At 43.2% G+C, this 13,421-nt stretch overlaps 1 protein-coding gene across 2 annotated transcripts in view; it reads left to right on the forward strand.

Moving 5' to 3' along the window:
• The window catches only part of TRMT1L (tRNA methyltransferase 1 like), a 97,731-nt gene that overhangs the window by 27,232 nt on the left and 57,078 nt on the right, over positions 1 to 13,421 (forward strand). For both annotated transcript variants that reach the window (XM_033959808.1, XM_033959809.1), the window contains 2 exons: positions 6,981 to 7,110; positions 11,789 to 11,885. In XM_033959808.1, coding sequence (XP_033815699.1) covers positions 6,981 to 7,110; positions 11,789 to 11,885 — 227 coding nt within the window. The remainder of the gene's footprint in view (positions 1 to 6,980; positions 7,111 to 11,788; positions 11,886 to 13,421) is intronic.

Genomic DNA, 13,421 nt, shown 5'->3' on the forward strand with positions numbered 1-13,421 from the left:
TGCGATTCAAATCAATTCACTTTGGGTGAATCGAATCAAATTGATTCGTTTAAAAAAAAAAAAATCGTCCTCGCTGATTCGGTGGGGGGCAGTCAGGAAGTTCATGAGGCTATGCCAGTCTTCAATGCAAGACCTGCACACCTGCCCGGAGCTCTATTCCACCATTACCATCTCTGCGAGATCTGGTACTTATTTACCCTGCTAGCTCCCCAACAGCACTGAGCATGTTCACCGTTGGGGCTGCAGGCAGCGTTACAAACACGCTGCCTTTGCAAGCCCCAGAAGCTTTTCCTCTGTTATAGCGTCTGACCATAGAGCAGGCTGCCTTTTGAGTGTTAGGGTGGGATTTGGTATCCTGGCATGGTTTACGCACTGTGGAAGTTGGAATTTGTGTGCTTTGCAGAGCAAGGAACAGGTTCGGGTAGGGCTGAACAGTGACTCATGGAGAGATCAGTGTTCCACTGACAACTGTCATGGGGTTGGAATGGATGAAAGACTTCCCATGTTGTGCATCTTTGGGAGAATTTTCGCCTATGCAGGGACAGGAAACTGTAGCTGAGTGATAGGCTTCCGGGGGCACTGAAGGCATCATGTTTGCTTCATTCGCGCTGCCCATGTGACCCCAAGAGTGAAGTGCAGCGAGCAAGTAAAGGATCCTGCGGGGGATGGGAGAATAGAGTGTGAGCAGGCCCAGATGAGTGGGACAGGCTGGATGGAGAGAGATTGACCTGTGGGGAGCTAGTCAGAGACTCTGCTGGCGTTGGTTGGCGGAAGATGAAATGTTAAAAAGAGACTGCAAGAGAAACTAGTGAGAACAGGATGAGAACAAAGAGCAGAGTACTGGGTAAAAATCTGGATCTCGTGCTTCCTTTAAAATGATGAAGGATCCGTGCATGGGCGCAGAGAGAAGGGGGAGAACATGCCGGGCCGAGGAAACCTCTTGGACTGGTTTGTTTGTTTTTTTTAAGTACAGAGGGGGAAGGGTATTAAAAGAAGTGCCAGATTGGGCGGGGGGGGGGGGGGGGAATCCCACTACAGGGAATTATCCAGAGAATGGAGGATAATGGGTCTCAGAAACCAATCTGGCTAAGGAATTCAATCCAATACCAGATTTCAATGGTTCAAAATTTCCATCCCTCTGGTCTCCTACTCCTATTTTTATGAGTTTTTTCAATCAATATTTTTGCAATATCAGTCAAAAATTACTTATCTTAAAATAGTAGAGTTGCTGACAAGCCCGATGGGGACCCGTTTCGCCAATTACATGGCTTTATCAAGGGTTCTCAGGACGCTCTGTCAATTTAGTCATGCGTCCTGCCTTACTTATGGCCAATATACTGCTAAATGTATACTGGGCCCTAAGTAAGGCAGGACGCATAACTAAATTGGCAGAGCATCTTAAGAACCCTTGAAACCCATGTAATTGATCATGGAGCTTATCTTACTCAGACACAGCTATTCTGAATGGGGGGTGGATGTTGCATGGTTAATTCCTTTTATCATGCTTTCTGGGTATGTCTGCCAGTACATTTATTTTGGAAATCTATCGTTTCTTATTTAGAGAGTTTTGGACATGCGAATACTTGACTCTGTAAAGGGTTTCTGCTGATCGGTCCCGGGTCCTTTGTGCTGAGGGTTGAGGAGCTTGGCTTTTTATAAATAAAGCAGGATTGGTAGGCAAAAAGATTATTTTGAAAGTTTGGAAAAGCGCTTCACCCCTCCTTATTTTCAATGGCGGTATTCATTGCACTCATTAATGTTGATGGAGCAAGTAAGTGCTCATTCTTCTTCCCCTTGCCTTCGAAAGATATCTTTGGATTTGGGGATCACATGTTCAATCCTTGCCACTGAGGGCCCGTAGATTAGTGCTCAGTTCTCTTTCACTACGGCCCTTCTCCCCCTCCCCACACTTTTTTTTTTTTCATACCAAATGACAGGGAGCTGGTTCAGTTTTGAGAGGGAAAGTGGGTGGCATGGGCAATACCTATAATGTGTAGGTGGCTCATAGAAGGACTGGGAAAGGGGGAGTGCATTTCAGTAGGGGTAGGGCTATAGGCTGCTTGGTTGCTGGGGTTCCATAAGAGGCCAGGTGCCCCGGTTTCTGTATAATGTGGGCACTGTATAAAAATAAATATTTCTGAGTAATTGCTTGTTGATTTGGGGGGGTTCAGGTTGTGGGGAGGGGGAATGTACAAAATTTATGTCACTTTAATTCTTATAGTGTGACCTATGGAATTCTTTTTTGTATTCATTGTATTTTTTGACATTTCAATAAAAACAGATTTTCTACTAAATCATTGAATTCCATTGCCAGTTGTCTAGCATGTGTTAAGTTTTTACATAATGATACTAGTCTCAAGTTTTTAGAGAATGACACAGGGACAAAGGCTTGTAATGGACAGACTTGCACAGTCTGTGTCCCATATATGGTTATTCGGTGTAGGATGGGCTGGGGTGGGCATTAATGGGAACTCCACCAACTTGGAACATGAGGATGTTACTGGCCAAACTTTATGGTAGATATCCTGCAAACAGTGGGGTGATTGGATAATCTGGAGTAATTTTGGTTGGCAACTTCAGCATTTGGAACCTAGGACAATACCAGACTTACAGTCTATGACCCAGAAATATCAAAGTTAAACAAGTTCCTGCTGAACCAGAACATACACAGGTAAGGCTAGTCTCAGGGCACTGGTCTTTGACCTAAGGGCCGCTACGTGAGCGGACTGCTGGGCAGGATGGACCACTGGTCTGACCCAGCAGCAGCAATTCTTATGTTCTTAATGGGTATAACTTATGAGCAGACTGGATTGACCTTTCAGGTCTTTATCTGCCATCATTACTATGTTACTGTGTTATTCCCGTGGGCTCTGTATCTGTTTCTGCCCCATCCCCCTGGGCCCTGTGTCATTCTCTATCTTTGATGATTCCTGATGTGGATTTATTTAGTTAGCTAGTTTTATAGCCTGTCCTCCCCTGGAGTCCAGAACAAGTTACAGAGTTACATTCACAATATGCTGGAGGCATTAGACTAAGGGTTACAGAGATACATTCACAACCAAACTGGAGACATTAGATTAATGGGACCACGGTAGGAGTTGGAGCAATGGAGAATTAAACCCACAGGCCAAGACTACCATTCCTATTTACAAGAAAGACGATTAGCAAAGTAGGAACCTAATCTTTCCATACCTGTCTCTATCACAGCAGCTTCTGGTGTGAGAAACGTTAGTAGAGCATCATGGAGGTGTCTTAAGTAACTTGGTGGATGGGCTATTGAGCCATAGAGAGGAGGACCCAGGCTAATAAGACATTATATTTGTGGTGGAAAGTGTGAGGCCACCAAAATCCTACTATACTAATATCTAATCTTTTATTTGTGCGTCGCACAAGGCGACATCAAGAGAGGAAGGATTAGGAGAAATGGGGAGAGGGAGGGAGAAGTAGAAGAAGGTAGAAGTATGGAGAACGGTGAGAGGGAGACTCTTAAAGTCAATCAATTTGTACCTTTGCTTAATCTTTGTAAACCGCATAGAACTTCACGGTATTGCGGTATATAAGCTGTTATTATTATTATTATTATTATATATCAAAAATATCGGTTTTCAGTTCCTCCAGAAGATGGTGTAGCTAGGTTTTGTTCTGGTGCCACTTGCAGCCTTAAAGGCTATTGGTGTGGGAGATAGGTCGGTATAGGAGGTTTTGAGGGAGTTTTGGATTGATCACCATAAATTATAAGGAATTTATGGTGAGATGTATATCTGGCACCCTCTAAAGGTGTCCTACTGATGTCTATGTGGCCAGGCTATTACAATGCTGGCCCCTCCCATTTCCAAATGGTCTAGATTTGGACATTTTCAACTTGGATGTTTCTGTGGCCTCACACATTCCACCATAAATGTAGTGGTTAGAGTGTCTGATGAGCCTGGATTCTGCTCTCTACGGCTCAATTTCCCATCCACCAGGCCACTTAAGACACCTATGTAATGCTCTACTAATCTTTCCCATACCAGATGCTGCTGTTCTAGAGACACGTATGTATGGTTTTATTTATATTTAGGGGGTTAGTGACCACTGGGAGAGTGTGTGGGAGTCATTGTTTAATCCCTCCAGTAGTCACCTGGTCAGTTTGGGTATCTTTTTGGCACTAACAAGTCTAGCTCAAAATGTCTAAGTTCCGTCTAGGACGTCCTGCAAAAGGTTTGATTATTGCCGCAAAACATCCAAATCTAACCTGGTCCACAGCCCACCCATAACACGCCTCTAACACATCCCTTTCTGAGATGGACGTTTTGGAGGGTGAACATCATACAAAATTTCTAAGTTCTTTGTTTCAATTATCCACACTTGGATGTCTTACAGAGAAAAATGTCCATGTGTTGATTTTTGGAAGTCTTTATCTTTTGAAAATGCTCCTAAAAGTCTCTGTAGGATATAGAGTGGTCATTGTGCTACCGACCAGTGTTACAAGACATGTCTCCAATCAACAAGGGTGTGAGCAGGGCTGCAACTTGTGCCCTGACAAAGAATGAAAAAGAACAAAAACGGCCACATTGGAAGCATGAAAGGAGCACAGTCTTCTCCTTTGTGAGGCTTTTTGGCATCTACCACAGTCTTGAGTAAATTTGAAAGAAGCCTGTGATATCTTGGTCAATTGGTGTAGTCAAATACAGTGGGTATAGTAGCAGCAAGAGATCTAAGGGACTGTAAACAGGAGACATGCACTAAAGTTACTGACAACGTGTAAAGTGTCAAACAGTAAATAATTAAGCAGTGCACCACAATCCAAGTGAATTTAAAAGAAGTCAGTGATGTCATCTTGGCAAATATCTGGTCACTAGGTGCATCTGATATAGCAGTGAGAGATCTAAGGGACTTGACAATCAATTGGTGGGGTCAGGTACAGCATGCGTAGTACAGTGAGAGATCTAAGATAGAGAATAACACTGACTGGTAGCCGCAGGTAACCCAAAGGAACGAGGGGGAAAACAGATTGGGAACCGCAGGTACGGGGACAAGGCCATTCACCGCCCTATGGAGTAAAGTAAAGTCTCTGCCATGCGTTGCCTCCCTTCCTACCCCTCCCAATCAGCAGCCTTCCTCGCGATCGTATGGTCCATCAGTCCCTTCCCTCCTCCCGATTGCCACGGTCTGTGCATCTCATCCCCTCATCAGGCCATCTCCCTCCCTTCCCCTCACTATCGCTTTTCAGAGTTTTCTCTGAGCGGCCCGGACGCCACAGCCTTCTTACAAGTCACACACAATTGCCCTGATGCAAGCTGAGCAGGCAGAAACATTAAGTTTTGTCAGAGGAGAAGCTTCAGGGCAGTTGTGCGTGACTTGTGAAAAAGCTGTGGTATCCGGGCCACTCGGAGAGAAAACTCGATTCTGAAAAGTGCCCACAAAGGTGACAGGAAGGGAGGAGATGACCCCAAAAAAGGAAGAGTCGAGTGGCGCTGAAGGGGAATGAAGAGAGGAACAGACACTGAAAGGAAATGGGGAGGAGAGAGGAGGGAGCAGATGCTGCATGGAAGTGAGGAGGGAGAGGGGAGCAGACACCACATGGAAGTGGGGAGGAGAGAGAGAGGGGGGAACAGATGCTGGAAGGAAGTGGAGAGGAGAGGGGAGAAGACATTGAAGGGAAGTGAATCGAGAAGGAGGAGTAGATTTTGGAAGGAAGTGGGGAGGGGAGAGAGGAACAGACACTGAAGGGAAATGGGGAGGAGAGGGGGGAACAGATGCTGTATAGAAGTGGGAGAGGGGAGCAGACTACTGGCTGCATGGAATCGGGGGAGAAGAGAGAGGGGAACAGATGCTTTAAGGAAGTGGAGAGAAGAGAGAGAAGAGCAATCACTGGAAGGAAGTGGGGAGGAGAGAGGAGAGCAGACGCTGGAGGGAAGTATGTTCTTATGGAGAGAGAGGGAGAAGCAAATGCTGGATGGAAGTGAGGAGGGGAGAGAGGGAAGCACATACTGGATGGAAGGAGGGGATAAAGAAAAAAGGGCACATGTTAGATTAGGGAAAGAGGATAGAGTTAATAAGATATTGGAAGGGGTGAGGGAAAGAGGTGGCAAGCTGTAGGTAGACATGAAAGGAAAATAAGGACTGGAAGGTAAAAAAGTAAGCAAGCGGTAGAAAACAGATTGAGAAGGAAGATAAGAAAAGGAAGGGAGAGGAGAGAGATACCAGAGCATTGGGGGAGGGGAAGGAGACAGATACCAGATCTGAAGGAAGGAAAAGAGGAAAGAGATGCTAAAAACCACCTGGGGGAGGGAGTGAGAGATGGAAGGGAAGAAGACAGATATGCCAGACAATGGGGGGAGCGGAGCGAAGAAGATGGGTGCCAGACCAATTGGGTTGGATTGGAGGGAGAGATGGAAGGGAGAGGCAGACAGTGCAGATGCCTTATGGAAGAGGCAGAGAGAAGGCAGACAGTGAATGTAAGGAAGAGAATGATGAGAAGATGAGGAAAGCAGAAACCAGGCAACAAAGGTAGGAAAAATTTTGTTTCTCTTCTTTTTTCTTTTTTTTTTTTGCTTTAGGATAAAGTAGTAGTGTAGCTGTGTTGATAAACGTTTATAAACAAAGGCTTGCCAGCTGAAGATCTCTTCCTCTAGTTCGGCAGCCAGAACTCTGATTTATAAAATGACAATTGTACAGGATATTGTTTTTTTGTATACTTTAATAAAATAAGTTCAGTATAAAACTGAGGCTTGTGCGGATGGGATCAGATGGTTTTTGGGGACGGGGACTGAGCTCGCAGGGATGGGGCATGGTCGGGGTGGAGATGGGGACAAATTTTTTCCCTGTGTCATTCTCTAATCTAAGACTGTAAATAGGAAACTTGCACTTCAGTTCCTGACAAAGATATTAATATGCAAAGTAATCAAAAGTAAATAGTTACTTATTTTATAATAGCCTTCATGGTTGCTGAGAGTATTTTTTTTTTTTTTTAAATGAAACCATGTTTTCTGTTTTAGTCTACTGTAAAAGTAGAAGCCCATTACCACTGCATTGTTTGTGCAACAACCATTCAACGGAGATCTGACATGGTATCACACATTAAGCAGCATGTGGCCAGTGGTGAGACTTCAGGTGGATTCGCTGCAGGTGGGTAGTTTGTGTATTGTGGATCACTAAAATTATTCAAGATGATGCTTCTGAGCTATGCCTGTCAATATTTAACATAACTGTGATAGATGTCTGTAAACTAAAGCAACCAACTGCTGAGTGCTGAGAGCCAATCAATAAAAGATATAGAGCAGAGTTTCTTTACTTCCGGAGGCTGGCAAGACTGAAGTTAGGCTGAGATAAAAAGTCCTTAGACTGTGCTGAAATACACCATGGGAGCTATTCATCTGTTCCTTGCACAGGATTTGGCTTTAATGACCCAGGCCACAGGAATAGCTGTTGCTGGTGTCTCTGTCAAAAATTCTTGGCCTTAATGCAATGAGACGAAATAACGTTTCTAACTCATTTGGGGAACATTCTAGCAGCAATATCTACAGCTCTCCTTGTTTGCTTACTCTCAGAGAATCTACTCATTCCTCCTGCTCAGACATCCTGTTTGCTTGCTGCATAATTTCCATGTTTCTGTTCTCCCTTGCCAGTTTTCACTGCATTTCCTGCCAAGCTTTGTGTGGGGTTCATTTACCCCAGTGGAGCTAAGTATTTTGGGCAACAACAAATTTTGAACTGTAAATTCCACCACCCTCCTATGTTACTGCATGATTCCCCCCACAATTACCTCACTTGTGTTAGAGGAAAGCAAGACCTTGATGGCAGTCCTGAGATCTGTGGTTCCCAAACCTGTCCTGCATACAAATCTATCTCATGCATATTCACTGTGGATATTCTGAAAACTCAACTGGCTAGGGTTACCTCGGGACAGGTTAGGAAACCACTGTTTTAGATAGTCAATTCAAACTTGACAGTTCAAGACCTGATATTCTAGAAAAGAAATTGAATTCCTATTTTTTAAAATCTTTCTTGAAAAATAGGGGACAACTTAACTAATAACGAAAAACTACACAGAAGCATCAACTGACTGTTTACAGAAGAGTCCATTTCATTCCCACCTTGCCAAACAACTCATTCTCCTCTTGCAGCATTGTTTTCCCAGGATCAGGTCTATACTCACTCCCTATCTACAGCCTACAACCCACCTGACCTTCACTACTATCCCACTTTAAACATAATGCACTCTTCTACTGTGACCAGCCTCTGTGCAACTCCACCCCTCTTCTCACCCTGTCTCTGAACATCTCATCCTCACCATAATGCTCTCTTCCATCTGTTTTTCAATCCCTGTTTCCTTCTACTGAGCATCAGATGGTCTTAGATTTCTCCACATTCCCTTAAGTGGCCATGTAAGCTGCTGGTACTTTGTTTCTTCATCCTTTTGTTCTTCTATTCTCTAATGTGGGGCCCTTATCTTTCAACCAGTGCACTGCAATGGCTAACTGTGCTACCATCAAAACTCCTAATTGGCTCCTTTTTCCCTTCTTCCAGCTCTGGGCAGCTCCCTAATACCAACAAACAATACTTAGGATGTAGCTCCTGTTCCCATTACACTTCTCCCTCAATATTCGCGGGGGTGAGGGGCAGAGCCGGCATGCAAATAAGAACAGGGGGAGTGTCCAAGATGGCAACGGGACTGGTGAGCTGCTAGCCGATCGCGTTGAGGGATCTCTTTTCTTCTTTGAGCACCATGCCTCACACGAAGCGCAAAGGCTTGGTCCGTTTGGGACCCCCACCAGCCAGTTCATCCATGCCGATGTGCTAGACTATGCTGGATTTCGCAGCTGCCAGTGTTTCTCCTCTGATTGCGGGAGTGTGAGGCTTGCAACCGTTGGCATCCCGGGACTTAGCCGCCACGCTGGAGCCAGAAGTCTCTCTATCGCCTCCTGACCCGGTAGTGCCTCCGTCTCCCACAGCCGCACTGTTCAGGCAGTTGAGTGGCTCTGTAACTGAGGTGGTTGATGGAGCCGACTCACTAGAGGGGAGCAGGACAGAGGACGGAGCTGCGGTGAAGAAGAACCAACTAAGGGCTGAAGGTGATATCCTGATCCCACCAACGGAGGTAACTTTACTGGATGTCTGGAAGACACTCCAGAGAATGGATACTGCTATTCAAAAAACAGCGGGGGAAACTTTATTGTTAGTGACTAAGGTAGACTCATTGGTAAAAACAGTTGATGATTTAAAAACAGATGATGAGACTAAACATGATATAGTGAAGCAGGAGATAAGTGCTTTGAAATCTGTCTCTGAAAGTTTGATTAAAGATAAATTAATGATACATAGGAAAATAGAGCAATTTTAATATTCAGTTTCAATTAGACCCCATGTATAGGTCCCAGACTTTTCTTTTTGTCCCCTCTATTTTACTCCATTTTCTTATCTTTACTCTTTGCCACCTTCCTGATGTGTTCTCCTTAAATGTTTCTTCTTTTTCTTTAATGATTGTAGTTCATCCCCCTTTCCGATTGCACGTCGCTGGCCCACAAGCCTTCGCCCGACGTTGGAACTCGGAGGGTAGGCAGGTTTCAGCATGCAGGGAGGGAGGAAGGCAGTTTACGGCGCAGTAGGGAGGACAAAGGCTGGAAGGCAGGCAAGGAGGCACGAGCTCGGGAAATGGGAGGGAGAACGAAGGACAAAGGCTAGAAGGCAGTGAGGGGGCACGAACTCGGGACATGGGAGGGAGGGAATAGAAAGGGACAATTCTTGGGCCTGAGTGAAGAGAGGAAGGAAACTCATGAAATCACCAGACAACAAAAGTAGTAAAAACTATTTTATTTTCAATTTAGTTATCAAAATGTGTCAGTTTTGATCATTTATATCTACTGTGGGTATTGTGTGTATATGAAAAATGAAATGAACAACCTAGCAGGGAAAGGGAGACAGGGTGCAGAGCCTGGTATATATTAGTGCACAATTTGGTTCAGAATGTTTTTTTTCTGGTTTTCCTACTCTAAATCTAGGGTGCGTCTTATGGTCCGGTGCGTCTTATGGAGCGAAAAATACGGTATATTTTATGTATTTATTTATTTGTTTTGTAACAAATTGTCTTGTAGTTTGTTCCCTACTTTTAATATTGTCATGCGCATTGAAATACTTGACATTGTGTGTACAACAAATTTTTAATAAACTTGAACTTGAAACTTGTGATTTTGTTTTTAAAGTATTCAGCTAAAAGGTTGGCTGAGGGTGGAGGGGTGTCGTTATTGGCCAGGTAGGGTTTGGTGTCAGTGAGTTATTTTAGTAATTGGAATAGTTTTTTAGTAGCTTGGGAATCTCTGCCTATTTGGTTAGAGTAGTGTGTCTTTCTTTTTTCTTTCAGTTTTAGTTTGTATTATTGGTTTAGTTTTCTCCATGCTGTTTTTGTGGGCTCTTGATTACTTTTTCTCCATTTTCTTTCTAGTCATCTGCATTGACTTTTGAGTTGGAGTAGTTCGTTCTGTGCTAAATTTTGGGGACTGCTTTGATACAGACTACTGTACCCTTTATACTGGAAGGGAAGATTAGGTTCTTACCTCGATAATCTTCTATCCAGTAGACAGCCCGCCCTGTCAGAGTATACCTGCTTAACCCTTTCAGGACCATAAGGATCGTAGGCCACTTTTTGTGGTTTTGACGACATTTTTATGGTAAAAAGGGCTTGCAGATGCCAAAAAATTGATTTTTTTTGTGAAATATCATTATTTTTTTTAAAAAAAATCACACTTCTGGCTTATGGACAGTGTGGCAAGTGAATCTTCTCGTCAATCTGGCAACGACGCTAATGAATGAATGTCGGAACCAGTTTGTTTACATAAAGGCAGTATCATATGGAATCCGTACATATCAAATTTAGAACTGTAGACTATCCCAATCAAAATTTATAGGATTTTAAAGTTATGGGACAAATATGTCCCTTGGTCCTGAAAGGGTTAAGGTCTCAGTTGTATTGTGGCGTTCCAGATGCTTGTTTTTAGGCAGCCAAGATATAAAGAAATGCTCATTGGATGCCCTTCTAACAGAGATGAGTGATACAATAGTTCTCTATATCATAAGCTTATAAGAAGCAAGAAATGCTGTATATATGTTGGTGCTGGTTACACTCAGGAAGGTTATGTTTCCATTTGATTAATTACTTGTTTTCATTGCAGAGCAGAACAAAATTGACTTTTGTCGGGGAATTCCCTGTGTCCTCTTTGTTGTTTATCCTATTTATAAGTCATCTATTGCTTTGGTACGAACTGAGGGAGAAGAGCACTGCCCAGTGACACAAGGATGCAGAGCTGAAGAGCTGTTTGATGCCTTCTGCAAGTTTCCTGCAATTGGGGGGTGGGGTATAAAACCTATAGTCCAAACTACTCTACCCATCTACTGGAAAGAAGATTATCGAGGTAAGAACCTACTCTTCCTATTTGTCTTTTTAATATTCCAGCATTGCTACTGCACTATGTGTAATAAGAATTCTCTCAGAGCTGCCTGCACCAGCTTTTTTTCTCAATAGCATGGCCCTTCACTATGGTGAACCTGGTCCCCTTTCCTTAGATCCATGGTTTGTACTACATCTTCGTTGTCTGCAGTTGACTTGAATTGGATTGAAAGCAGAGATCCATCTTGTTATTGGGATTGCCAGAAGTACAAGGGAGCTTATTTTATTTTATTTTTTTCTCTCAGGGAGCATATGGAGCTGAAATGGGGCAACCAGCTTCATCCAGCCATTTCTGCATTGTCAGTGCCTTGGTTGCCTGCAGCTGCACTATCCTTTAGTCACTTCTGACCTTCTTTCTTACAGAGCAGATGGAAGCAGACACAAATGTATGGGTTCTTCCTAATTACTCAACACCCCAGAAATCAGACACTTACTTTAATCCAAGGATGAAAATAAGTAGGTAAGAGACAGCAGTTGATAGGGTCTTTTTTTTTTTTTTTAACTTTTATTAATTCATTTGGAGCTTCAAAACTTTCATTATTATGGCTTTAAACTTTTGCAAATGTAATTGGTTAATTTGAGAGCATCATTCATAAAGGTGTTTTCTAGGGAAAAACCTTTAATGTCTTATCCATTTGAGTCTCGGATTGGTATTCCTTATTCACAATTCACTGATTAAGACAAGCTGTAGGTACAAAGGGAAATTCTGTAAGGGCTGTCTAAAGTTAGGTGTCTGCTGGCACCTAGCTTAATTATTTTAATCGGCTTTAAGTGGCATGGTTGATCGTGCCATTAAAAGCCAATTTTTTTTAAAAAAAATTTTTTAATCTAGGTGCCTCCCGGGACCAGCAGCTAACACCCAGGTGCCTAGAGGAGTTTAGTGATGCTGCATGCCTAAGTAAGCATGTTTAGGGATGGAGTTGACCTTAGACATGATTCTTCGATGAATCTAGGCACTGGAAATATAGGCCTTTAAAATCCTGGACTACATTACCAGTGCCTAAGTTCGTAGTTAGGTGTCAGTAGCGATTCTCTAAGTGGTGCCTGAATGTGATTGACATGTGACAGATGTAATTTTTCTATGCACCTGCCACTTATAGAATCAGCCTCAAAGTGTTTAGAAAGTGATAGTAAATATCGGCAGAAGTTCTCAGACTTGTCCTTGGAGAGTGCCAGCCAGTTAGGTTTTCAAGATATCCACAATGAATATGCCCGAGATAAATTTGTATGCAATACAGTATGTGCAAATTTTTCCAAGGACAAATAGGATAAAATATTGATGCTGATGTTGAGGAAGGTCTAGAGACCCTCTCCATGTCTGTGCATCCCCAGTGTCTGATGCAGCTCCTAGAGTCAGAAATTGGTGTTTCCAATGTTCATGCTGATGGACTGGACTTCTCTGCACCAAAAATCCTTTTGCACTGCTTTTCATGACCTTTGAAGCCGCTCCTTAACATCTACAAACAGTTACAAGAAGGAGGAATTTTAATCGGGTCCCAGGTATTGCAGGTACCAGTTATGGATGGATATGCTCCTGTTATACCCGAAACACTTCTTAAAGCCCAGACTTGCCCAGAAAAAATAGCCACAGAGAAATCAAATGACTTAAAAAAATTTACCCAGCCAGATGGCTGAGGCCTAAAAGGGCCTAGTGGGCTGTGCAAAAAAAAAAGCTGAAAAAGTGCTGAAAAACCTAAGCAAAGTCAGAACTACACATGATAAACAAATTCTGCTCAAAAAAGTTAGACATGAATTGAGAAGAGCTATCAAACTGCTCCCTAGAAAAATCAAGACTGGCTAGGTCCTACATGATAGTGGCAGGCAGGACCAGATATGGTACATGGTACAATGCTCTAAATACATGGTCAGTGCTCTAAAAAGTTGTAGTAAACAAGCTGATAAGTGTTCCTATAGGCGCTTCATCAGATGGTGTCAACCTGTTATAAAAATATTTATTCTCTTGTCCTCAGAAAACACCTGTTTACAAGTAAATAAC

Source organism: Geotrypetes seraphini, chromosome 10 (assembly GCF_902459505.1).
Source record: "Geotrypetes seraphini chromosome 10, aGeoSer1.1, whole genome shotgun sequence".
In the NCBI taxonomy this organism is placed as follows: domain Eukaryota; kingdom Metazoa; phylum Chordata; class Amphibia; order Gymnophiona; family Dermophiidae; genus Geotrypetes; species Geotrypetes seraphini.